General features: G+C 42.0%; 1 protein-coding gene across 1 annotated transcript in view; it reads right to left on the bottom strand.

Annotated features, from left to right (window-relative positions):
- LOC135404360 (chromodomain-helicase-DNA-binding protein 1-like) overlaps positions 1–27,161 on the bottom strand; it is a 91,296-nt gene that overhangs the window by 46,069 nt on the left and 18,066 nt on the right. Inside the window, exons 3-7 of the mRNA XM_064639084.1 lie at positions 7,758–7,941; positions 5,476–5,577; positions 4,750–4,817; positions 2,378–2,527; positions 1,825–2,078 (exon numbers count right to left, since the gene is read on the bottom strand). Coding sequence (XP_064495154.1) covers positions 1,825–2,078; positions 2,378–2,527; positions 4,750–4,817; positions 5,476–5,577; positions 7,758–7,941 — 758 coding nt within the window. The remainder of the gene's footprint in view (positions 1–1,824; positions 2,079–2,377; positions 2,528–4,749; positions 4,818–5,475; positions 5,578–7,757; positions 7,942–27,161) is intronic.

Here is a 27,161-nt window from a genome sequence, read left to right as displayed (position 1 = left end):
TAGTTGCATAGGCTCTGTTGCCATAGGACAAGGGGTATTGGTTTTAAACTAAAAGAAGGGAGATTTAAACTAGATATAAGGAAGAAATTTTTTCTGATGAGTGTGGTGAAACACTAACAGGTTGCCCAGAGATGCCCTATTCCTGGAAATATTCAAAATAAGGTTGGATAGGGCTTTGAGCAACCTAATCTAGTTGAAGATGTCACTGCTCATTGCAGGGGGATTGGAGTAGATGACCTTTAAAGGTCCCTTCCAACCCAAACCATTCTATGATTTTGCTTTCCTCCAGTTCTCAGGCAATTCTCTCAGTTGCCATGATCAATCAAAGATTATTGAGACTGGTCTTGCAGGGACATCTGCCAGCTCACTCAGTACTTGTGGGTGCATTCCATCAAGGCCCATGGACTTATGTATGTCCAGTTTGTCTAAGTATTCCCTGACATGATACTCTTCCACCGAGGGTACATATTCCTTGCTCCAGACTTTCCCCTCAATCTCAAAGACCGAGGATTCCTGAAGACTGGTCTTGATAGTAAAGACTGAGGTGAAGAAGGCATTCAGTACCTCAGTCTTTTCCATGTCCTATGTTATCAGGACCCTGCCCCATTCAGCAGTATGCCCATATTTTCCCTAGTCTTCCTTTTGTCACCTATATAGAGGCCTTTCTTGCTGCCCTTGACAACCCTTGCCATATCCAATTCCAAGTGGACTTTGGCTTTCCTAACTGTGTCTCTGCATGCTTGGAGAGAGTCTCTGTATTCCTCCCAGGTTACCAGTCCCTGTTTCCACCTTCCATATACCTCCTTTTTGGTTTTGAGTTTTGCCAAGAGCTCCTTGTTTATCTATGCAGGCCTACTGGCAATTTTGCCTGACTTCTTGCTCTTTGGGATGGGCTGTTTTTGAACTATTTCTCCCTAAACTCATTTTACTACTACCCCTCCATCTTTGGAATCTTATGTGGGGTAATTTTTAATTAAATAGTCAGTATTATAGCTGAAGCACACTAGCAGCAAGAAACAGGCTCACTTCTGTGAGGGCAGACAAATAAGGAAGTGGACCTAACCAGATGTGGGGGACAGATATAGCAACAGAGCATGGCAATAGTAAAGGGCATGCAAAATATAAGAAGCATAGTCCAAAAGGCTTTTAACACAGCAGTGACACTGTGCATTAGAGTAAGGGGCTAGAGTAAGAATACACTGGAAAAAAGAAAGTAACACACAAGCAGGACACTGCATCCCATCAGCTGCTGGAAATATGACACTCCTACCATCATTCATAAAATTACTTTTAGAAGTGCACATGCAAGCATGCCACTGAAATTTTATATTCCACCATCCATTGCACTGTATTGGGACTATTTGGAAATGAATAACTGAAATCACAATCTCAATGGTTCAGCCTTCCCAACATCATCCTTCCCAACATCATCCTTCATCATTCAGGCTACTGGTTAGCTCTTCTATTCATTCCACTTTTTCTTCACCCTCCTGTATACAGTTTATACCTATCAAGTATCAATAAACTGTACAAATAGTGAAGTAACAGTATGTTATGCATTTATGTGATATGGAGCTATATTCCACTTCATTTTGTCTTTTTGCATTACCTAACAACTTAAGTTACTTATGTTCTTCTATGTTTTATTTTATAAGGCTTACAAAAGAAACATTCTTATGAATATGAAAAACAAAATAAGATTATTTTCCAGTATTTTAAAAGTTCTTTACAAACATCATGGGTTACCTACAGTTGAGAACAATTACTGTTTACATCGCACCACAATGCAGTGCAGTATCTTAAGAACGCTGATAAAAAAATTACCTCCTTTTCGGCCAATTCGACTATTCATAAACTTCTCTATAGTTTCAAATTCATCTTCTTCAGTCTGTGGGACATCTTCTCCACAAACTTCCAACAAGTCATCAGAATCTGTCTTGGTTTCTTCAGCTTCTTTGTAACTAACATTGACTGTTGCCTGGCGACGAGATACTCTCTTGTCGTAGTCATCATCATCCGATGAATCAAGCTGCCTCTTTTTCTGTCCTGCAATCTTTTTGCTGCTTTTTGGCTCAATTCTTGAAGACAATAAGATACAACACAACAGTGGGGTTTCAACATGGACAACTACAAGCCTTCTGTATTTGTTTCTGAATACATGTATTTCATGACTGCTCAGTTACACCACTTTCAGTTGGAGCAGACAGGAAAGAGGTATTCAACACAAACCACTGGTGTGATAACATCTTTTGTAGATTAAAAAGAGTCTTCAAGTTCTGTAATAAATATTAATGTTTTCATTTGGCTGTACAGCAGTACAGTACTTGATTACGAATTAGAAATAGTACCAGGGTATCTAAAATGCAAGACTTCTTACCTGCTTGGAGGTTTCCGGCTTTTGACCTTGTTTTTTGGCTCATAGTCAGATTCACTATCTTCACAACTGCTTTTCTCTCTATCTTCATCTGATTCAGAATCAGAACTAGTTCTTGACACTGACCCTGACCCAGACATTTGCCAGTCTTCACTGTACATATTGAGAAACAAAATAGTAACATTAGTTTTTTGGGGGGTTTGTTTTTAAATCAAGCATTCACCACAGGCTTGCTGCTTTAATTTCAACATTCTTCACAGAAATAAAATTGATATAATATTCATTTCAGCTGGAATGACAGAAAATTATCATGGATGGATAACAGGTAAAAATATCCAGTGGCTTCAAAGGGAATTTAATTAAGTTTTCTGTTATCAAGAGACAGATGTAAAAAACAAATCAAACTAAAAGTCTGGATTTCTGTATAAATTGCAGCCTTAATAATGGAGTTGACATGAATAAAACCAATGTCCTTAACAAGACTTTAGTTGGAAAGATACATGTTTACTGGAACTTACCTATGCTCAAGTAATAAACCTCTTCTCTAATAGTTATGTTCCCTGTGCTTCACGTGAATAATTAGCAACTTCAGCACAGGAACAAAAAATAATACAGAATCAGACAGAGAAACACACAGAAAGACTTCAACCATGGCAATCTGAGAGGCACTGGCTCCCAAAAGCCCCCACAGAGCTTCCAAATCAGTGCTTCACACCTATGCAAGATACTATGAATAAGCCACTTGTGACTCCCAATGGCCCTATCTCTGTTCTCCTGCTTAGCTGAGATCTTCTACTTTGCAACAGGAAAAATGTACCCACTGATCAACAGTATCTTACCTCAGACTCTGTTTGTACAGAGAAATTTAATCTTAGAAGCTTGGGTAGGGGTGGAAGAAAAGTCTGGCATGCATTCTTGAAAGGTTGCTAAATCTTTATACTACCATCTATTACCAGGTTTAGGGATCTTTGACCAAGATGCTCAAACAGTACTAATGTCCTTCAAAAGTGAAATATTACTCAAAGACCTTTTCATTACATTTCAGATCAGGAAACCTAAGAATCAGGGCTTTGACATTTCTTTCAATTAAATATGCAGTGGTCCTAGAAATTATGTTTTCATTGTGGTCAATACATCTGTGTGTCTTAGAAATACTATAGAATCATCTGTCTCCTTAAAAGAGTTTTTTTCTGTAAGCTGTAAATTAAAAAACACCCAAACAACAACCCCTCCCTCCAATAAAAACAAAAAAAAACCCCATCCCAAACCAACCAACTCCTCCACTCCTATGCAAATCCACAACCTGTATTTATTTGGAGATATAGACAACACATAAAACACCATACTCTATAGGGTTTGGATCCTGTACTAAGTATATATATATATAAATCAGCTCTGCATGTCAGATAACAACTGCAAACATACTTGTTCAAAATAGGCATAAATCAAAATTGAAGCACTGGATACATGAGGTTATTTGGTTACTACTTTCTAAACTATCTTTCCGGTAACAATGTTACTAGGTTTAATCACATTCTTAAGTAATAAAAGACTGAATAACAATTCATCACTAAAGAAGTACTATTTTGCATGGCAGGCTTTTTTGCCTCCTCCTCCCCAACCAATTTCTTGAAGATATTATATTGACAACTTTGAATATTTAGAAGATTCAATTAACTGGAGAAGAGGAATGAGAAAACAATTCAATTTCTATACATTGTTCATTAAAAAAACCCAAAGCAATACAACAACAACCAAACAAACCCCACAAAATCACAAACAAAACCACTCCCCCACACAGGTCACTACGGATGAGAAGGTATAACCTTTTTCACAAACTATTTCATCTACAGCTTAAAACCAGCTCAATTTCAACTTGGCTTTATTGACTAGCCAAGATGATTTATTACTGTCAAACCTGTAATAATTTGGGGACAAAGGTTGCCTAAGTGTTTAAAAATTTGGCATTAACTATGGGATTCCAACTCAAATTTTATCTAAGACAACCTAATTAAGTAATTTCCTGTTTCCTCAATAATTTTCAGAGGACCTTCAGCTCAAAAATATGCCACAAATAAGACTACAAAATAAAAAGTGTTGATGAATGTTTTCCAATAACACTGTAGGTAATACAGTCTCTTTTCCTCAGAAATGAATAGTGATATCATAAAATCATAGAATAATTTAGGTTGGAAAAGACCTCTAAGATCATATATGTTCCTTTGAGAGTATTTATTTTAAAATATTTCAAAACGTTAATCAAAATTGAGAAGTGCAAGATTATGTATTTTGAGTGCAGAGAAATTAAGCCTGGGTAATTATAGGCATTATGTCACCATAACAAAAAATTATATTATTTATGAAAAATATCTTACTCTCTATGTTTTTTCTTCTTGACTTCACTGGAAGAGTCATCTGCAGAGTCTTCACTGTTCGACGAATCCTGCAGATGAAGAAAAGAATATACATGATTCATTGCCACAAAAAGAATGAAGTATTTTTAGTATTAAAAAGATAATTCAGCTCCCACTTTCAAACTGAAATCATATTCTTCATGTCTTATCCTCTTAACCCCCCTCAGTGTACCCACTGATATCAAATAAGATCAGGATCGCTATTGATTTCATATTTCTCCATCTACAAACATACCATGTCAGCAGAACTCTAGGAAACACTACAAAAAAACTGTCTTAAAATATAACCATTGTGCCTACATATAGTCATAGTTTAGACTGCTGTGAGTTAATAAATGAAGATGAAGGTTCTATCAAAAGCTTAATAAAACCTCTTGCCCTTGGAGAGCTGTCTCACCTTTCATATCCTCTGACATTTAAACACCACTAAGAAAATTTTTAGAATAGCATGTATGTTTCTTCTCTCTCCACTCCTAAACAAAAATTAATAAATAAATCTATGAACCCTCTTAAAATTATTTTCCTAAAACCAAACTCATAGACATTAAACTTAGATAATTTTTACCCTGAAAAAAAGTCTTCAGGAAAAGAGAGAACAGAACTTAGTTCTACGTAATTTTATTCTAACCAATGGAGTAATGAGAAATGCATTTTTACATTTTATTTCCTAACTTATATGTTATTCACCTCTTCTGAACCACTGTCTGATGAGGGTGCCTTCTGCTGTTGTTGCTTCTTGAGCACTGTTGATCTCTGCACAGCAAGGATACTTGGACTGGACTTCCAAAACTGAATTGGAATTCAGATACAAGAGTCATTTAAACCTATTGAAACTTTAAAGTTTACCACAAACTTACCTGAACAGTATCACTACTAAGATAAATCTCAATTTTATCATTAATAAAAAACTCACTACAAAATACCACATGCATTAATAATATTGGATAGCATTTTATAGTAAGACTTCTGTAGAAAGGAATGTTATATAAGAATTGTAAGCACAATTTTTACAGTAAATATAACAATAGTTGTGCAGGCCTCTATTATTAGATAATTTTTTTTTTAAAGTAAAAACTGATCTAGATAAGTCCTTCCAGGTCACTTTGCTGATATATTTTTGCTTCATATGGAAATACTGAAGTACACACAATCATAGAATATCTCAAATTGGAAGGAGCATTGAGTCCAACTCCCTCCTCCTTGCAGGACTACCTAAAACTAAATCATATGACTAAGAGTGTTGTCCAGATGCTCCTTGAACTCTGACAGATTTGGTGCCATGACCACTTCCTCGGGGAGCCTGTTCCAGTGACCAGCCACCATCTCAATGAAGAACCTTTTCCTAATGTCCAGTCTGAAGTTCCCCTGATGCAGCTTCATTCCATTTTCTTGGCCTATCACTGAGACAGAGGAGATCAGCATCTCCCCCTCCACTACCCCTCTTGAGGAAGTTATAGACTGCCATGTCACCCCTCATCCTTCATTTCTCCAAGCCGAACAAGTCAAGTGATCTCAGGCACTCTTTGTAAGTCTTGCCCTCAAGACCTTTCACCATCTTGTTCACAGTCCTTTGGACACTCGGTTGGAGCATGGTGCTAATAACATCAAGGTTGCAGGTTCAATCCCCATACGGGCCATTCACTTAAGAGTTGGACTTGATGGTCTTTGTGGGTACCTTTTAACTTGGAATATTCTGTGATTCTAATAGCTTGATATCCTTTATATACTGTGGCAACCAAAACTGCACATAGTACTCAAGGTGGGGCTGCACCAGTGCAGTGTAGAGTGGGACAATCACCTCCCTTGACTGACTGGCGATGCTGTGCTTGATGAGCCCTTTAGGCTGCCAGGGCACACTGTTGACTCATATTCAACCTGCCATAAACCCAAACCCCCAGATCTCTTTCTGCAGTGCTTGTCCCTCAATTTGTATGTATACTCAGAATTACTCCATCCCAGGTGCAGAATCTGGCATTTGGTCTTGTTAAATTTCATACAGTTGGTGATTGCCCAGTTTTCTAGTCTATCCAGATCTCTCTGTAAGGCCTCTCTACCCTCGAGGGAGTCAACAGCTCCTCCTCATTTAGTATTGTTGGCAAACTTAATGTACATTCAATTCCTGTGCCCAGATCATTTATAAAAACATTGAAGAGAAATGGGCCTAATATTGAGCCCTGGAGAACTCTACTAATGACTGGTCACCAGCCTGATGTAACCCCATTTACTACAACTCTTTGAGTCGGACCCATCAGTCAATTATTCACCCATCATTTTATGGACTTGTCTAGCTGTATGCTGGACATTTTGTCCAGAAGGATACTGTAAGAGACAATATCAAAAGCACGAACATGAACAACAACAAAAACAAACAAACAAACAAAACCCACAAAAAAAGTATCCTTAACAGCCTTTGAATCTTACAGTAGGAAATATTTTATTACCCTTCATGTATATCATATCATCCAAATTAAGGCCATATTACATAAAGAAACAGAGGAAAGCTCAGGTAACTTTCATCCATTGCATTGAAGAGATTTCTAGACACCACTTTTTTTTTTCTAAATTTGGCAGACTTTTCTCCCATACAGAAGACAAGACGTACCTAAGCCTGAAATTGCTGTACAATAATTTATTGATATGAAGAAGTTAAGTATTAGAGAGACAACTTGAAAAAAATTTAGAAATAGCAACATTATGTGTGGCTTTGTCTTCAAAAATATGCAATAAGTTAATAGGTGCTTCTGCATGATAAAATTTAGGTAATTATCTAATTGTAGGTATTTCAGGGATGAGAACTTAGCAGCCCTGTTTGTTATGAGAGCTAAGTATGTGACCTCATTAACTCAATCAACTCAACATTTTAAGTAAAAATTATGGGGGTTTTGTTTGTTTAACTCAAAATTGCTCTTGTAACTACTCTGTACAGAATGTTTTTTCCTCACAAAGAGTTAATTTATGTTTTGTTTTACCTCAGATCCATCAACTTTTGGTAGTGGTTTAGCTTGAACTTGTTTCTTCTCTCTAGATGTGTCAGACTCTGAACCAGATTCAGAGTCACTGCTACCTGATTGACTGCTACTTCCATCACTACTGCTTCCAGAACTTGAACCAGATCCAGAATCTGATGCTGACCCAGAATCATTATCCGACTGGCTGCAATTAGAAGTTAACAGGATATTATACAATGGTTAATTAAATAGGATTAAAAAACAGGTCACATTAAAAAAACTTTAGCTTCACCTATAAATCAATTGTTGGCTTAGCCCAGACATACAGATAGCATACAAATGAATGCACTGGATTAAATAAATCAGGAATGAAAATTCAGAGTTTAATCAGATACTTTTCACTAAACCTTAAAAGAAGCAGGGGGTATGGGGGCGGAAAGAGGAAGCGGCAGGGGAGGGAGGGAAGGGAGAGAAGAAAGAAGGAAGAACATTTATCATTAATTTAGAGGAGTCAAAACTATTTTTCACCCACCAAAATCTTTACTTAACTCTATCAAACCCCACATATTTTTGTGTATACACACACACAATTGCTTTAAGTCTTTTTAGACTGTGTCATCCCCCCAATTTTTTATTTTGAGCATGAATTTCTTCAAAGCAAATATAAACTCTGTTTTGTTCCCCTAGTTTTATTTTTTTCATTAAAAGAATAGGGGGGAAAAGTATCTTTAAGGAAGCACTTGCAAGTTACATTTCATGTTGTGATTTGGACCATCTTTATACAAAATATGACCAAACAGTTGATTAAATAAAGTGTTTTTAGAAGTAACTGGAAAACTAGAGGTGTGTTGTCACACATAATATAAATCCATGCAGACCATCTTATACTGTTAAAATAACAGCAGTAAAATTCCCCACACAGACAAACTCTTGAGCCACTGGATTATTCCACATGTACATCCATTTCACACTAGATTTAACATATTCAAATAAAATATTTAAACATTTATTTCATGACTATTCAAAAACATATAAACATTTGATTTTCTAAAAAAATTTTACAAAGGAACCAAGTTAAAACTTTAATCAAATTCCTCATTAGGTTAAATACTACCATACTTTTAAGATATCATGGGGGAAAACATTGGAATTACACTACCACACAAACAAAATTATTTTAAATTATGTGCACTTGGGTTGCAAGCCTTTAAAAAGAAACAACCCCTCATTAAAGATTATAAAATTCAAAACAATAAAAACCCAAAAGCTAATATCAAAGTCTAAGCCTATCACTGACAGCACAATTCATCTGGCTGCCAACCAGCAAGAGTGTGTGTGGGGGGAGGAGGGGGTAGGTTGATCATCTTCTGCACTAGAACACACTTAATTGACAACATTTAAAGCCACAAAACAGAACCACTACTCTCCCTGTTACTAATACCAATTAAATTGTACTAGTGAGGGAAAAAAATTAATTAAGCTATTCACAAACTGATTCCTGTAGACAGCACCTCAACCAACCATTTGCATCCGTTGACTTTGAAAGAAAGAAATAAACCAGGATAAAGCTTCCTTATTTTGAAGTGGGGGAATATGAAGAAATACAACTGCTGTGTTTACTTAGACTTGCTGGAGAGCAACAAAGCTGCTTCCCATTCCTGTCACCAAAGGCCTACTTCAGGCATGATGCTATAATGCTAACATATTAACCTGATGTGAAAAAGGCATCCACTGTAGAATATGACTGGAGTTTAAACCATTTATTAAAAATTAAAGGCAACTTCCACTATGTTTCACTAAAGATATTTTAAATACAATAGTATTATCATACACAACTGTCACCTTACCTTTAGTGTTGGGTAAATTAGAGCATTATAAAACAATAGCATTTCTCAGCATAGCACAGTGCCATAAGTAAATGTCACAGGAACTGTGGAAGATGGTATATGAAAAGAAAAAAATTCAGCAAGAAGAAACCTTGAGACACAAGAAAATACCTACCAGACAAGTCCCTGTGACAAAATGCCACCAAAAATGCCTAAATCCTATGCTTAAATAAATAAGCAAAAACCACCCTAAAAACCACCTCCAAAACTCAACTTTTCCAAACATCATAGAGAAAATCGATATATTTATTTCTACCACTGAGATCACTGTAGTCTAAGAGCCAGAAGAGAACGAGTTTATTCCAAGGTAAATCACTAGCTGTCACATATTTCCAGGTGCAGACTATGTCCCTGTTTTTCCTGTACTTTGGCCAAACCTTACCAAAAAATAATATTTATTTTACTTTTAAAACATTTCTTCTTTCATAAAGTGTAAAACTGATATGTCATAATTTCAAACTATGTCATTCGACTGACTTTTATTTTTTAAATAAGAACTTAATACTAGCATCTTTCAAATTCAATTTTACACTAACATAGGTGTCATGAACAAGGAATTCAATTTAGCCATTCCCTCTATCAAACTCACTGCCCCTGCTCTCTCATAGAAATATTTTTTTTCTTAAACCTAGGGGAAAATATATATATATTTATCTACACACACATAGATACACACGCATAAAAATAAAATGGAAAAATACAAACAGGGTATGCAAACAGGGATTGAGAAGGTGCAGCAGTTTGCACAGAGTGTGTGTGAGAAGGGCAGTGCACACTGCTTGTAGGCCCAGAGCCCAGGGAAGTGTTGTAGGTCTCTGCCATAATGGTGAGCACTTGCCCCAGAGTTAAAACCAGTGTTTCTACAGAGCCCCCGAGATGTCTAGTGCTTCCACCCAGACAGAACTGGTAAGGAAGGAGACATCAGTACAGATGGTAGGTTGCAACAAGTGCCCAGGCCCTTATCCTGGAGAAAAGGTAAGAACCTGCAAAAGATGCTCACAGGTCGATGATCTCTTGCATCAGGTGACCGAGTTGCAGAAACAGCTAAAAGGCTGAGCAGTATTAGGGGGGCCAAGACAGAGATAGATAAGTGGTTTCAGAACCATGCTCCTGTGGTGGACACCACAGAGAATGAGGCACCTTAGACCTTGGTGACTGTTGAGGAATACATTTGGTGCAGGTAGCTCGAGGTGCAGCTGCAGTGTGAGCTGCAGGTTGAGCTCTGGGTGGCTGGACCCTGAGGCAAAAGGCTGTGAACTGGCACCAACCCTTTGCACAACAAAGGGCACAGGGACCTGGGGCGAAGCCAGGTGACTGGACACTGAGAGACACAGCAGAAGCCAAGGACCCCAGATTTTCCTGTGAGGATATAAAAGTCCAGGGGGGTCCTCTGTTTGAGGTCCTTCCTCAGAGGCACCCAGCTTGAGCTGTTACTTTGTTATTTAGCTATTGCACCAAGATTAAACTATTTGAACCATCAGGATGTTTGAGACTCTACTTATGGGAAACCTGGGGTCAAGCTGGTAAGGAAACCTGGTCTGTGTGACTGTGGTGTGTGTAGAGAGTCAAGTGGGACACCTGTCAGCTCACTGGAGCTGCCCAGTGCGAAGGGGCTTTGGTCCTAGCACAGGTGGTGCGAGTGTGACTGCCAGAGTGGCTCTTGGATGGTCAGACAGGGAAGTTTCCTTAACAGTGACCCACAAAAGTAGGACTCTGCTTCAGTCCTCACCCTCTGGCATTACAAGCAAAACCAAATATGAAGCTTTAACAGCTGTAGACACCCACAAGCAAGGTCTGCAAGGAGAAAGTGTAACAGGAGGACACACTGGATATCACAAAAAAAACCCCACAAGTACTCATAGCAGGTGTAAAGAAAGGATATTTATTAGTTGCCTAGCATAACTTAGCATTAGTATCTAGGTGTGTTGAAGCCTTGGGCTGAAAGCTGTGAATTTTCACCTAGATACGCTGAACTTTTACCTAGTTAAATAAAAGGAGGCCCCAGAGCCAGTTCTAGTCAGCAGAAGCTGGAACCTTAGAGATAAGAAAAGAAACAGCCAGTCTAGAGACAATGAAGGGACCTAGTGAGGAATGGGAAGACCCCAGACCTTAATATTACTACTGGTCAGAACTGTCATGAGAGGGGTGAGGAATTAAGATCATAAAGGTATAATTGCCCAGGGTTTTCTTTGTTCAGGGTTCCTCTGTGGAGGCACCCAGCTCGAGCTGTTTCTACCACTGTACCACTCAAATAAATTACCTTATTGGGCTTAAAACCTGAAACTCTGCTACAGTACACCTAGGGTGGAGAAACTTCTTTAACAGTGGGTGACTCTCTGTTAAGGGGCAATGAGGCATCCATCTGCCAAGCTGACAGAGAGTCATGAGAGGTATGCAGCATTCCGGGAGTTACGGTCTCAGTTCTTGCCGAGAGGGTGCAACAAATTGTCGGGAGCACAGACTACTATCCTTTGCTACTGTCAGGGGCAAAGGTTTTTGGAAAAGTTGCAAGGAGGGAAAAGTGAGCATTTGCTCGAGGAAACCTTGGCTGCCAGGGAAGACCTAGCATGAGAAAGAGTTCTTTCTCACACATGGTGCTGTGTATGTTCTCTCTGTCTGTAGAGAAGTAACTACCCTGCTACAAGAAGAGATAAGATTCTCACAGACATGCCTATGGGCCCCTGATGGAAGACAGGCAGGCCGTAAAGCACAGGGGAGAATACAGCCTTAAAGCTATGCGCATGTGAAAAGTGTTGATATAAAAGCATCAAACTGTGTTTCCTGATGTAAGGGTAGATGGCCTTCCAGGATGCCATTGGCCTTCTTGGCCACCCAGGTACACTGTTGGTTCATGTTCAGCTTCCTGTCAGTCAGAACCCCCAGGTCCCTTTCTGCCTGTCTGCTGTCCAGCCACTCTGTCCCCAGCCTGTAGTGCTGCATGGGGTTATTGTGGCCAAAATACAGGACCCAGCACTTGGTCTTGTTGAACCTCGTACCACTGGTTTCGGCCCATCGATCCAGCCTGGTCAGATCCCTCTAAAGAGCCCTCCTACCCTCCAGTAGATCAACACTCCCCCCCCAACTTGGTGTCTTCTGCAAATTTGCTAATGGTACACTCAATCCCCTCATCCAAATCATCAGTAAAGATATTAAACAGGACTGGGCCCAATACTGATCCCTGGGGGACATCACTAGTGACTGGCCACCAACTGGATGCAACACTATTCACCACCATTCTCTGGGCCCAATCATCCAGCCAGTTCTTAACCCAGTGAAGAGTGCACCTGTCTAAGCCGTGGGCCAACAGCTTTTCCAGGAGTATGCTATGGGAGATGGTGTCAAAGGCTTTGCTGAAGTCCAGATAGACCACATCCACAGCCTTCCTTCCCCTCATCCACCAGGCAGGTCACCTGGTCATAAAGAGATCAGGTTGGTCAGGCAGGACCTGCCCTTCCTAAACCCATGCTGGCTGGGTCTGATCCCCCATGTGTCCTATAGGTGGCGTGTGATCGCACTCAAGATGATCTGCTCCATAACCTTGCCAGGCACTGAGGTCAGGCTGACAGGCCTGTAGTTTCCCAGATCTTCCTTCTGACCCTTCTTGTGGATGGGCATCACACTGGCCAACTTCCAGTCATCTGAGACCTCCCCAGTGAGCCAGGACTGTTGATAAATGATGGAGAGCGGCTTGGCGAGCTCTTCTGCCAGCTCCCTCATTGCCCTAGGATGGATCCCATCTGGTCCCATAGACTTGTGAGGATCCAAGTGGCTCAGCATGTCACTAATTGCTTCCTCCTGGATTACAGTGGGGCTATTCAGCTCCCCGTCCCTGACTACTAGCTCAGGAGGCCACTTGTCCTGAGGAGAACCTGTCATCTTGTTGAAAACTGAGGCAAAGAAGGTGTCAAGTACCTCAGCCTTTTCCTCGTCTTTGGTAACTATGTTCGCGCTGATGCCTTAAGGTCCATCTAGTTTTTTGATTTTTCTAATTTTTATAAGCTTTATAAGTAGTTATATAGTAGAAGTAGATTTAGAAGCAGCAGTACTTATTCCCTTACCCTTAGCACAGAAACTACACACATTCCCCAACCCTATTACCCCATTCCATGCTCCCCATATCGATTCCACTCCTGGATTCTATTAGAACATGTTTAGTCTCACTCTAAGATAGGTCTGTTCTGTTTAGAGAATGCATGTGCCTTGGCCTAAACCGCAAAAGTACAGTCAAGAACTGGGTGAATATATGTGACCCCTGTACCCTGAAGAAGATGAAGATTGATGAAAAAAGGGTCTTGAAAAGCCCCCAGCCCCAATTCCCCAGGGGTGGGATGGGGGTGGATCAGGGTAAAAGCCAGAGGGTGGGAAATCCTGGGATTGGACAAGCAGTATTAACATCTGTACAGAGGGATTTGCGCGCGCGTCTTGTAATCTTATGCCTAGGCACAAATTAAAACCCTTTCCTTATCTCACCTTTGAAACTAAATTGTCTCGGAGATTTTTTCTCCCTGAATTTTCTTTTAGGCATCAGCTGGTGGGCCCGAATGGGGAAAACTGGACCTGGACTTCTTCAGATCGGACGATTCATCCTGCAGGAATCCTAAAAGCCATCATTTATTTGGGACAATTCCCGCACCAGTCTGAGAAAGCCAGGTCCCCAGAACCCCGCATGGAGGTGAGGAGGTGAGGTAAGAAAAGGTGGAAATAGGGGAAAAGGGTACCTTTTTGTTAGCAGCTGCAAAAGTTTTTGTGTTTCGCAGGAAGTTTGGAGGCAGTTGGACTGCCTAAATTCTGAACAGAGCAGTTTCGTTTCTCGGCCTTGGGCCAACGGGGTAAACTCGGAGAAGTTTTGAGTTTCGTGTTTTGGCCAGAGGAGGTCGATTGGGAAAGAAAGGGATGCCTCTCAGAGTGCTCTGTTTCTGTGGGGCGCCAGGGTCGCTCCATAGCCCAGTGCTTAGTTTTGTAATCCCAAACTGGTGAGTTCGAGTCCTGTAGTGAAAAGTTTGTCTGTTAATCGGCATGGGCAGTACACAATCCAGGAGGAATGTTCTGAAGGACCCCTCTTTAGCCCTAATTTTGCGCCATTGGGACCGTTTAACTAAACCCAAAACACCTTTAAAAAAGCAAGAACTGTGTTGGTTATCTATGAATGTGTGGCCTTCATACAGGAACCACAGGGGGGTAGCGTGGCCAAAACTTGGAACATTTGAAATAGATACCGTGATACAACTTATTATGATTCTATATAGAGAAGAAAAATGGGAGCAAATCCATTATGCAGAATTGTTTCTATTTCTTTCAACATGGCCTCAGTGGAAAAAGTGGTACAAGAAAACCCCGGTAGGGAAAGGGGGCCGCACCAAGCCTGAGAAAGTGGCAGGAGCAAGTCCCACCGACGCAGACGATAGAACAGAGGCTGCCGGCTTGGCCGGAGTAGGCACAGCGGCGCAGATGAGAATTTTGCTAGCTGAATATGCTAGACATGGCGTGGCGAGAGCTATGAGATCTATAAGGTCGACTTTTGCTGGAACTGCTTTTGGTGCGGCGGCGCCGGGTGGGGTTGTTACAAGCGTTGCGGGACTAGCTAGCTCGGAGGTAGTGCCTACTCCGATCGCAACAGGGGCCACAGCAGGAGCGGCTCCTGGCCCCACAGGGGCGGTGAAAAGCAAGACTCCCCTCGCCTGTTCCAACGAGTGTGGGGGGAGCAGCCCGTTGCCCCGCAGCTGCCGACGGCTTTGCCAGAGCAGACGCGGTTGTCACGGTAACAGCAGGGGCTAGCGCAGGCGAAGTGGGGGCTGTAAAAACTGAACTGCATACCCAGACCGCGGGAGCCCCGGAGTTAGCTGCTGTGAGCGGCAGACGACAGCACGGGGGCTGTTGGCCTTGCCTCTGTAAAAGAAACAACTCCGAGCCTAGCAGGCACAGGAGGGACAGGGCTGCCCGCTTCTGCCGGGGTAGCCCTGCCGAAATGAAAGCAGTCGCAGGGGGTGGGGAGACAGCCTCCCCAGGAGCTGTAGGAGCGGTCCCGGGACCGCTCGAGACCGCAGCGAGACCAGATGAGCTGAAGGCGGCATCTGTTGTGGCGGCGGGGGAAACCTCAGAAATCGCTGGCCCTGCGGGACCGGACAGTGTAATAGCGGCGGCAAGCGTAGGGGTCGCTAGCTCTGACGGTGGCAGCGAGGCGGGGGTGCCTGCCCCAGGAATAACAAGAGCCTCAGGAGTGCCTGCGAGACTGAGCAGCGCGACAGCGCCGACGAGCGCTGAAGCCGCTGGCTCTGCCGGTGACAGTTGCGGTGCGGGGGGCCCGGAATTAGCTGCTGTAAGAGCAGCAGACGATAGCACGGGAGCTGTTAGCTTTGCCTCTGTAGAGAGAGCAGCTCTGGGCTTAAGAACGGAGCTGCCTGCTTCTGGCAGGACTAGCCCTGCTGAAACGGAAGCTGAAAAATCGATTCTAACTAACACCACGCTGGGAGCAGCACTGGGTGCTGGCCCCGTGCCAGCTGCTGCTGCGACTGCAAACACTGTAGAAGTTTTAAAACCGGCCAGTAGCTCTGCGGTTACCATAGCAATAGAGATTGGCGCAAGTGATATTGAAACACAGAGACTGCCTGGAGGAGACTCGGCAGCCCCAACAGGAGCCGGGGCTGTAAGCTTTGCGAGCACGGTGGGCAGTGGAGCAATTTCAAAAACAGCCGTTGCCACGGCAACGGGACTTCCGGCTCTGATCCCAGGAGCGGTTTCCGGAACGGCCGTTACCACGGCGACGGAGCTGGCCGGCGCAGGAAAAACAAAATTGCCTACTCCTAGTGCTGTGGGAGTGGGCACAATCGGACAAAAACAAGCAAAGTTCGTCCCAGCTATTCTGGCGAGCGGAGAAGGGCCGGGATCGAGAGCGGCGGAATTCCTCCAGCCTATCCCAATGGGAGGGAGGGAGATTTCAGCTGTTTCAACTGGCGAAGGGGCTCTAACTTTAGCCCCTGCGAATGTAGCACGGACAGAGGCGGTGAGCGCAATAACTAGCGAAGGAGCTATGGCCAGCGTGGCAAGCGCAGGGGCGGCAGCTCCCTCGGGAGCAGCAGGAGCTGATGCTGCCCTGAGGGCGGCGAGTCCCGACGGCGCAGCGAGAGCAAGTCCAGCCGCGGGACAGTTAGAGTCTGAGTTTGGCACGAGAGCTGCCGTCGCTCCGACGGACGGAGCAGAGACAGCAGCAAGTGCAGGAGCAAACCGCCTCTCGGCTGTGACCGGCACGGACACAGTTGCCCACGATACCTTGGCAGCTACAGGCAAGATGCCGGCTGAAACTGCAGAAGCTGCAGAAAGAGCTGAAGCAGTGTCTGTAACTGGAGTCCCAGCCCCAATCGACATCGGAGCCTCTGGCTCCGCCATAAGGGGCGGAGACAGAGCTGTCACTCCCCCTCTATCCCTCCCAACCCTTCACGATCTGTACACTCCCACCAGGCCGAAAAGGGGGAACAGCATCGGTATGCATTTCCAGCAGTGTTAACTCCAAATCCAGCAAACTTATTCTCAAATAGGATAGAACTTTCAACACCCACAAACATGAAAGCTGAGACCCAAGGCAGAGGTTTCACTGACACAAGCACAGAGGCCTTTGATGACGAATCAGATTGTAGCTCAAAGGAGAAAGAAAATTCTATCCCAACAAAATCTCTAGCTTGGGGGAAAAAGAAGTGGAGTTATTAATTGATAGAAGTACAACATGCTATGTTAAATACTTTAGAAGGGAAATTGAGTTATAATACCATAACTGTAATTGAAGTTACAAAAATAAGTGAAATCAAGCCATTCTTTGAACTTTTGGGATTTAAATTGAATAAACATTGGGTGGTTCATCAATTCCTCTGTATGTCAAAGTCTCCTAACCCTTTATTGGGTAGTTCACTAAAGAAATTAGAAGTTGAAATTAAATTCTGCAAAGAGGAGATAAAGGTTATTATTTTTGATACTAAATATGTTGAAGCAGCTATCTTCATACAGGAGAACCATGGAGAGATCCCTGCAGAAGCTGAGTGTTGTCATCCCAATGGTGTGAGCCAGCATCACACTCAGACCAAAACCAGCCAGTTAGTCAAAGATGTATAAGGAAAGGCAGGACGAGACTGAATCTCCAAACAGTAATTACCAAGAATGCCACAGACACAATGTACACCACATTGAACATAAATACAATTGCCAACATGATGAGGCAAATGGTGGGTGTTCTTTCTGTGAAGGGAGGGGACACTAGAGAAGGAATTGTCTAAATCTGAAGGGAAAGCAATTAATTTGTCCCCAACAAGCAAAACTATCTGTTGACCCCTATATCCCCTGTATTCTAAAACTGTTTCAGGCTCATAGCCTGTGAATGAATATCTCTACCCTAATTCACTTGGGGGGGGGGAGCTGTGATAAAAAAACAAAAGGGGGGGTATTGTTTTATTCTGAATGTAAACTAATAATGTGTCAAAAGTTAACTGTTTGCAGAAAGCTTTTTCCAACAAACAGGCCTGAAAACTGTGCCACCAGAACTTAAGCTGAGAGTCATAAAGACAACTTTTATACAGAAGTGAACAAATGCCTTAACAACTGTAAGTAAAATACACCAAGACAAAGAGTTTTGGACTGCAATAAAAATCCCTGAAATGGGTCAAAAGTGAGTAAACAAAAGACTAGCATAAAAAGCTTCTGACACGGTTGAAAACTGTTATAAAATCAACCTGTGACTTCCAAAGGTGGTACATATACGTATGCTATAACTATTGTATCTATTCTGTTATCTTCTGTCCTATATTACTTTTGAACTTCTCTTATTGTTAGCTTAATTGCAGAAAAATTGAAAACTTACATAGCTTTTGCTACACGGATTGTTTTAAAGTTTGTAATGTTTATACTTGCATATATCTTGTTCCAGCAGCAGTTTGTAAACACTGTTTGAAACATCTATGTCTCTTTAGCTACTGTAGCTTATGAAAAGAATTCCTACTGAAGGAGTGATTTGATGAAAAGTCCATAAAAGATTTTCATGTGATTGTGAAATCATATTTATACACCTTGTACGCCTTAAAATGTTTTCTTATCTAGTGTCACCAAGGAATGTGTGGACGCTGAATTGCATAGAAAAAATCCTACATTAAGACAGAAAGAAAGATGAGAGTGGCTTCAGTGCTGAGGCAGCACTAGTTTTGTGAAATCCATGAGATCCTAAGACCTGATTTGCATCATTGCCTACAATTTTTGAAGCAGACTGGTAACATAGTTGTTAAGATGATTTGTTTAAATTACTTAAATGCTTTGCTTAGAATCGCTTTTTAACTTTATTGTTTTGTTGGTGCTCGCATATATAAATGCACCTAACTCAGTATATGAGGATGCTTTTATCCATGGAGGCAAGAGGCACCTGTATGACCACTCTGTGAAGGTAAAGATGATCGACTGCAGTCTGGGACAAGCTGGAACAGGACAACCTGCCCCCTATAAGGCCTAAAATCTGTCCAGAGAGTATAAACGCTGTGGTGAGCTACTGGCACTGCAAGGGTGCTGTTTGCATCCAGATGCAGCCTGCTTCAAGTAAGCTCCTGACTGGCCTATTAAATCCGTGACTGGCAGTTAATCACTTTATGTGATAAAAGCACAAGTTCCTCTCACACAGTCAAGATGCAAGAATTCCAAGATTTAGAGTTCCTGTAAAATTGACATCAGACAGTCACACTTCATCGACTCCCTATTTGCATAGAAGAAAGTTTATTTGTGAAATTGTTTAATATTTTAAGCTCTGCTTTGCAGGAACTGCAGAGATTCATCCAAGCCTATAAGACTGGACACTCCTATTCATCTGTTCCAGCCCAAAAACTGAGCCTATATTAAACAATGAGACTGAAACTCCTGCAAACCAAACAGAAAGAACTGTTTCAAATCCAGCAGACCATCTCCATCGTGGTCAGAGCTATTATCGAAAACCCTGAATTGGCTACCCAAAAGGAAAAAACCTCTGTTCCTGAGATGAGTAGAACAACCGAGATTGTTACAAGGACTGTTAAAATGATGTTTAAGCTTTTTCCTGTCTGTATTGTTTAATACTACCAGTAACTATGAATTGAGTTTAGAACCTAAACTTACATTGGGCTTTAGCAAAATGCACCCAACATTCTTCATGAAAGTGAGTGCTGAATTTACACTATTGATTTGGCTGAAATTTGGCAACAAGTTTAAATTACATATATTGGATAATTCTGAAAAGTGTCTCATTAAGTTTCCAAAGATATCTTCTACAAGCTTACTTCATAGTTACCAAATTAAACCTGGATAGAACAACCATTCATGTTAGTAGTATATAGTGTTAGATCTGCATAATAGCTTACAGTATGATTAGTGTTATAAGTATTAATCATCTTACTAATATAATGTTAAGTATCATTCATTCATGGCTAGGCTTCGCGAACGAAGATTTGGGAAGGGCTCTACCCACGTTTGTTGCAAGCGCGTTGGTGGCTAAAAAGGCCAATATGAGATAGGCATGTCCGGTTGCAAAAGGCACAGCAGAAAGACTCCTTAGGTGGTATATTCTGCAAGACACGATTCTTTCTGTGTTGTCTTTTCTCCTCAAGAGTGATCCTCCGTGCTTTCTCAAAAGCATCAGCAGCGTTATAGATGGTGTGTCTCCAGGCCTCCCGATTGGAGGCCAGAGTAGACCAGTTATGATGATCAATATGGCCAAGGCTGAGATGTTGTTTCAGGGAGTCCTTGTATCTTCTCTTTGGGGCTCCTCTCATTCTGCAACCGGTGGCAAGTTCACCATAAAGCAAGATCTTAGGGAGGCGGTGGTCCTTTATCCTTGAGACGTGCCCTGCCCAGCGCAGCTGTGTTCTCAGTAACATGGCCTCAATACTTGTGACTTCTGCTTGTTCTAGAACAGATGTATTGGTCACATAATCTGACCAGTGGATGTTTAGGATTGTGCGGAGACAGCGTTGATGGAAGCGTTCTAGGAGACGCAGGTGGTGGCGGTAGATGACCCATGATTCAGATCCATATAAGAGAGTAGACAGCACTATGGCTCTTGATGCCTTAAGCCCCTAATGGTTTTTTTTTTATTTTTCTTTTATTGGTAAGACTTATAAGTTTTATAAGTGGATTTTAAAAGCAGCAACCCCCCCTCCTTTGTCCCTTGTCCCTTTCCCTTTCTCTGTAGCACCCTTGTTTACACATTCCTTAACCCTCTTACCCCATTCTATGCTCCCTATATCACCCCTACTCTCGAATACAGAAGAAATGTTTAGTCTTTTGTCAAGGCAAGGCCCAGATTGTTGGCAGAACAGCATATCAGGGCCTAAACCACAGAATACGGTCAAGAATTGGGTAACTATGTACCCTTTGTGCTCTGAGGGAGATGAAGATGGGATGAACAGGGGGTCCCAAAAAGCCCCCCGACTCATATTCAGGGGGTGGACCCGGGTCGGTCCAGAGTAAAGGCCACAGGGTGTACACATCTGGGATTGGATGGCTGGTATTATAAAATGTAACATCTCAGGCACGGCCGGGGCACGTCTTGTAACATCTTTAGCCTTGGCAAAATAAACCCTTTCTTATCTCACCCCTAATTAACTGCTCTGGAGATTTTTTCAGCACTTAAATCCCACGGCAACACTCTGTAAACACTGATCTTTGTACTTTTAATGTTAAGTATAAGTAGTAGAGATTGAACAAGATCTTTGAGTCTTGTCCAATTTCTAAAGGGGGGATCTGATGCCTTAAGGTCCATCTAGGTTTTTTTTGATTTTTCTAATTTTTATAAGCTTTATAAGTAGTTATATAGTAGAAGTAGATTTAGAAGCAGCAGTACTTATTCCCTTACCCTTAGCACAGAAACTACACACATTCCCCAACCCTATTACCCCATTCCATGCTCCCCATATCAATTCTACCCCTGGATTCTATTAGAACGTTTAGTCTCACTAGGACTGTTCTGTTCAGAGAATGCATGTGCCTTGGCCTAAACCGCAAAAGTACAGTCAAGAACTGGGTGAATATATGCCCCCTGTACCCTGAAGATTGATGAAAAAAGGGTCTTGAAAAGCCCCCAGCCCCAATTCCCCAGGGGTGGGACGGGGGTGGATCAGGGCAAAAACCAGAGGGTGGGAAATCCTGGGATTGGACAAGCAGTATTATAAATTGTAACATCTGTACAGAGGGATTTGCGCGCACGTCTTGTAATCTTATGCCTAGGCACAAATTAAAACCCTTTCCTTATCTCACCTTTGAAACTAAATTGTCTCGGAGATTTTTTCTCCCTGAATTTTCTTTTAGGCATCAGCCCCCTCCCACCCCCGTGTTCAACAAAGAATGAAAGTTTTCCTTGCCCCTCCTTTTGCTATTAATGTATTTATAAAAACACTTTTTTTTATCCTTACCATAAGTGGCCAGATTAAGTTCAAATTGTGCTTTTGCCTCTCTAATTTTCTTTCTTCATGACCTAACGACATTCTTAAACACTTCATGAGTTGCCTGCCCTTTTGTCCAAAGGTGAATAACTCTCTTTTTTTTCCTAAGTTCCTGCAAAAGCTCCCTGTTCTGCCAGGCTGGTCATCTTCCTCGCCGGCTCACTTTTCAGCACATAGGGACATCCTGTTCCTGCGCCTTCAAGATTTCTTTCTTGAAATATGTCCATCCTTCCTGGACCCCTTTGTTTTTAAGGGCTGTTTCCCAAGGTACTCTCCCAATCAGCATCCTGAATAGGCTGAAGTCTGCCCTCCTGAAGTCCAGGGTAGAGGTTTTGTTGATACCCCTCCTTGCTTCACTGAGTATTGAGAACTCCATCATTTCATGGTCACTGTACCCCAGACGGCCACTGACCACATCTCCCACCAGCCCTTCTCTGTTTGTAACCAGCAGGTCTAGTGCAGCCCCACCCCTGGTAGGCTCGCTCACCAGCTGAGACAAGAAGCTATCCTCCATACACTCCAAGAACCTCCTAGACTGCCTCTTCTCTGCTGTGTTGAGTTCCCAGCAGACATGTGGCAGGTTAAAGTCACCCACAAGAACAAGGGCTGGCGATTTTGAATCATCTGCCAGGTGCTTATAGAATAATTCATCCATCTCTTCATCCTGGTTGGGTGGTCTATAACAGACTCCCACCAGGATGTCAGCCTTGTTGGCCTTCCCCCGATTCTTACCCATAGGCACTCAACCTTATTGTCACTAACCTCAAGTTCTACAGAGTCAAGAGACCCTCTAATATACAGAGTCACCCCTTCACCTCTCCTACTTAGCCTACCCCTTCTGAAGAGCGTGTAGCCATCCATTGTGGCACTCCAGTCATGCGAGTCATCTCACCAGGTTTCCGTGATGGCGATTACATCATAGCTTTCCTGCTGCATGATGGCTTCCGGCTCCTCTTGTTTGTTATCCATATTGCATACATTAGTGTACATGCACTTCAGCTGGGCTGCTGATTTCATCCCTAACTCTGGCTTACCACCCTTAAGCTCATCTCTGGAGAGCCTGGTTTCATCCCCTTGAAGTTCAATGAAGACAAATGTAAACTCTTGCACCTGGGAAAACATAATCCAGGAGCACAGCACAGGCTGGGATCTACCTGGCTGGGGAGCAGTTCTGTGGAAAGGGACCTGGGGGTCCTGGTGGACAATGAGTTCAATATGAATGAACAGTGAGCTGCTGTGACAGAGAGCCAACAGGATGCTGGGTTGCATCAACAAGAGCATCACCATTAGAGATAAAGAAGTCATTATTCCACTCTACTCAGCACCTTATCAGGCCACACCTGGAATACTGTGTAAAGTTTTGGTCCTTGCTATACGAAAAAGATATGGATAGGCTGGAGAGGGTCTAGAGAAGGGCCACAAAGATCATCAAAGAACTGTGAAGCCTGCCATATGAGGAAAGGCTGAGAGAACTTAGCTTTGAGAAAAGAAGGCTTAGAGGGAGACCTTATCACCAGTATTTAAAGGGTGGTGACAAAGAAAATAGAGACTCCTTTTTTACATGGAAAAGAGGAGGAGGGGTAATGGGTACAAGTTACTCTTGGGGAGATTCCGATTGGATACAAGAAGAAAATTTTTCACAATGAAAACAATCAGCTATATCATGTCAATTCACCATCAGAGAGCATCTCTTTCTAGTACTTTGCTTATGTAGATGTAACTTAACTGGGATATATGTGTGCTTGGCTTTTTATTTTTGTTTCACTTGTCTAGTGCTGACCTAGTAAAAATTTAACATAGTCATTACTTCTTAGTATCACCTAAGCATTTTGAATTTCCACAATTTTCAAACAATTCGAAAAATGGTACAAAGCAGCATTATGAGCTATTACATCTGAAACCAAGCACCTGGAAAACAGTCTTGGTCCTCAAACAATATATTTGCCTGCTGGTGAGTGATGATTCACGAGAACAGCTTATTTTGACACTGGTATTAATGCCCTCTCCAACCTTCCTCCAACACACCACCCCCCTTAGTAGTGTCAGTGCAGTCTGTAGAAGAAATAGACGCAGCTTTTAAAAAACATCCTACCAACTTACAGACCCCACAAAAGAGTGTAACAAGTGAGCACAATTGAACAGGTCAATATTTTTAAGACTGCTGTCCTGAAACAAAGTATAAACCAGTTCAAAGCAATACAGAATTTAGGAAAAATAACTTTAAAATGTAAAGGGCTTTTCCTTTGGTAGTTTTTTTTTTCAATTTTAGTACATGCATAAACATTCCACATTGCATCATGACAGACTTCAGCTGCTTTTCCAAGTGTTTAAAATGCTACGCAGTCTAATACTTTTTCACCTTTCTTTAAGGAAAATTATTGACGTTGCAAAAAAACTCAACCCAAACCTAAAAAACCAAAGCTACTCTAGAACTCCTTACACTGCAACATCTGTCAGCATCACTCTAAGTTCAGAGAACTTGTTTGCCATAGCTTTAAAAATCTAATTTTTGAGTTTTTAAAGTTTGTAGAAAAAAACACACAAGATATATGTTTCATACACATTTCTAGCAGCTCAGATGATATTTTCTTGATCCACTAAAAGCTATTATAGGGCAAAGCCAATCATAATCAGCTTGAGAAAAGTTCACATTCTTTTGAGAACTTGAAAGACAAGCAATCTCTTACTCCAACAACTTCTATCAACAGCATGCCAGAAGTGGTTTAATCTTTCTTGAGGTTGAAAAAGAAAAGATATACAGTTTAAGACATCATGTACATTTTCTAGAAATAATCGCTGCAAGTTATTATTGCTAACCAAGCTGCAAGGCAAAGCATTTCAGGCTATACCAAAATTTGACTTTTAAAACAGTTGTTCCATTCATCATGGCTAGGCTTCGTGAATGAAGATTTGAGAAGGGCTCTACCCACATTTGTTACAAGCACGCAGGTAGCTAAAAAGGCCAATATGAGATAGACACATCCAATTGCAAAAGGCACAGCAGAAGGACTCCTTAGGTGGTATATTCTGCAAGACACGATTCTTTCTGCGTTGTCTTTTCTCCTCAAGAGTGATCCTGCGTGTGTTCTCAAAGGAAGCAGCAGCGTTATAGATAGTGTGTCTCCAGGCCTCCCAACTGGAGGCCAGAGTAGACCAGTTATGTTGATCAATATGGCCAAGGCTAAGATGCTGTTTCAGGGAGTCCTTGTATCTTCTCTTTGGGGCTCCTCTCTTGCGGCAGCCGGTGGCAAGTTCACCATAAAGCAAGATCTTAGGGAGGCGGTGGTCCTTCATCCTTGAGATGTGTCCTGCCCAACGCAGCTGTGTTCTCAGCAACATGGCCTCAATACTTGTGACTGCTGCTTGTTCTAGAACAGACATATTAGTCACATAATATGATCAGTGGATGTTTAGGATTGTACGGAGACAGCGTTGATGGAAGCGTTCTAAGAGTCGCAGGTGGTGGCGGTAGATGACCCATGATTCGGATCCATATAAGAGAGTAGACAGCACAATGGCTTTGTAAACACTGATCTTTGTACTTTTCTTCAAGTGTTTATTTCGCCAAACTCTTTTATGAAGCTTTCAGAAGGCACTATATGCCTTTGCTAACCTGTTGTCTATCTCTCCGTCAATCTTACCATCCAAGGAGATGAGGCTACCTAGGTAATTAAACTGTTGGACTGATTTGAGCTCTGATTCGCCAATGGTGATATGGGGATGATGGAAGACTTCCTGAGGTGCAGGTTGATAGAGGACCTCTGTTTTCTTTAAGCTGACTTCCAGCCCAAAAAGCTCAGCAGCCTCAGCAAAGCAGGATGTTAAACGCTGCAGAGCTACTTCTGTGTGGGCGACAAGGGCGGCATCATCAGGATAAAGCAGCTCCCGGACAAGGTGATTTAAGGTCTTAGTGTGGGCCTTCAGTCACCTTAGGTTGAATAGGCTTCCATCAGTACGATATCAAATGTAGATACCATCCTGATCATCGAGGTCTGCCATGGCCCTTTGGAGCATCATGCTGAAGAAGATTGTGAATAGGGTTGGTGCAAGAACGCAGCCTTTTTTCACACCACTGGTAATTAGAAAGGGCTCAGAAAGTGCATCGCCATATCTGACTTGGCCGTGCTGATCCTCATGAAGTGAGATGATCATTTTAAGGAACTTGGGGGGACATCCTAAACGTTCCAAAATCTGCCATAGACCTTTTCTGCTCACAGTATCGAAAGCCTTGGTGAGATCAACAAAGGTTACATAGATACCTTTATTCTGTTCCCTACACTTCTCTTGAAGTTGTCTGAGAACAAATACCATGTCTATGGTACTCCTATTGGCTCTGAAACCACACTGGCTTTCAGGTAGAATTCCTTCTGCAATAGAGGGTATTAACCTGTTCAAGAGTATTCTTGCCAGGATTTTGCCAGCAATGGAGAGCAGAGTAATACCACGGTAATTTGAACAGTCTGATTTAACTCCTTTCTTCCTATACAAAGTGATGATGACTGCATCACAAAGGTCTGATGGTAGTTCACCTAGTTCCCAACAGCGTACCACAAACTCGTGAAATTTAGCATGAAGTGCTTGGTCCCCATGTTTCCAGACTTCAGGTGGAATTCCATCAACCCCACCTGCCTTGTCAATTTTCACTTGCTGTATGGCCTTAAGAGTTTCTCCCAAAGTGTTCCATTAGGGGAAAGAGAAAACACATCCCCCCAGAAAAACACATTTTCATGATAGCAAGACTGTTTCCTTTCATCCTTTTATTAAAAGACTCAAAATCTAAGTTCTATAATATAGGCATTTAAATGGTAAATTCATGGAAACAATAGCTGTGAGGTAGTCATATTTTAACACCCTTGTCACATTTTCTTTTTCTCCTTTGCCTATGGGCTTCTTTGATCTTCCCTGCATTATCTGTGGTGTAGCATTCAAGCAATTCCTCCTCTAACTGAAAAGCTTTAAATATTATCTGATGCTGTCCAGCTAGGGACCTGTGTTGATTTTGGTTGTGGTAGTTAATTTCCTTCACAGTAGCTAGTATGAAGCTATGTTTTGGATTTGTGATCCAAACAGTGTTGATAATTCAGGGATATATTTGTCATTGCTGA

The sequence above is a fragment of the Pseudopipra pipra genome, chromosome W (assembly GCF_036250125.1).
Source record: "Pseudopipra pipra isolate bDixPip1 chromosome W, bDixPip1.hap1, whole genome shotgun sequence".
Taxonomy (NCBI): Eukaryota; Metazoa; Chordata; class Aves; order Passeriformes; family Pipridae; genus Pseudopipra; species Pseudopipra pipra.
The sequence above is the reverse complement of the archived record's forward strand: the minus strand, read 5'-3'. Positions and strand labels throughout refer to the sequence as shown.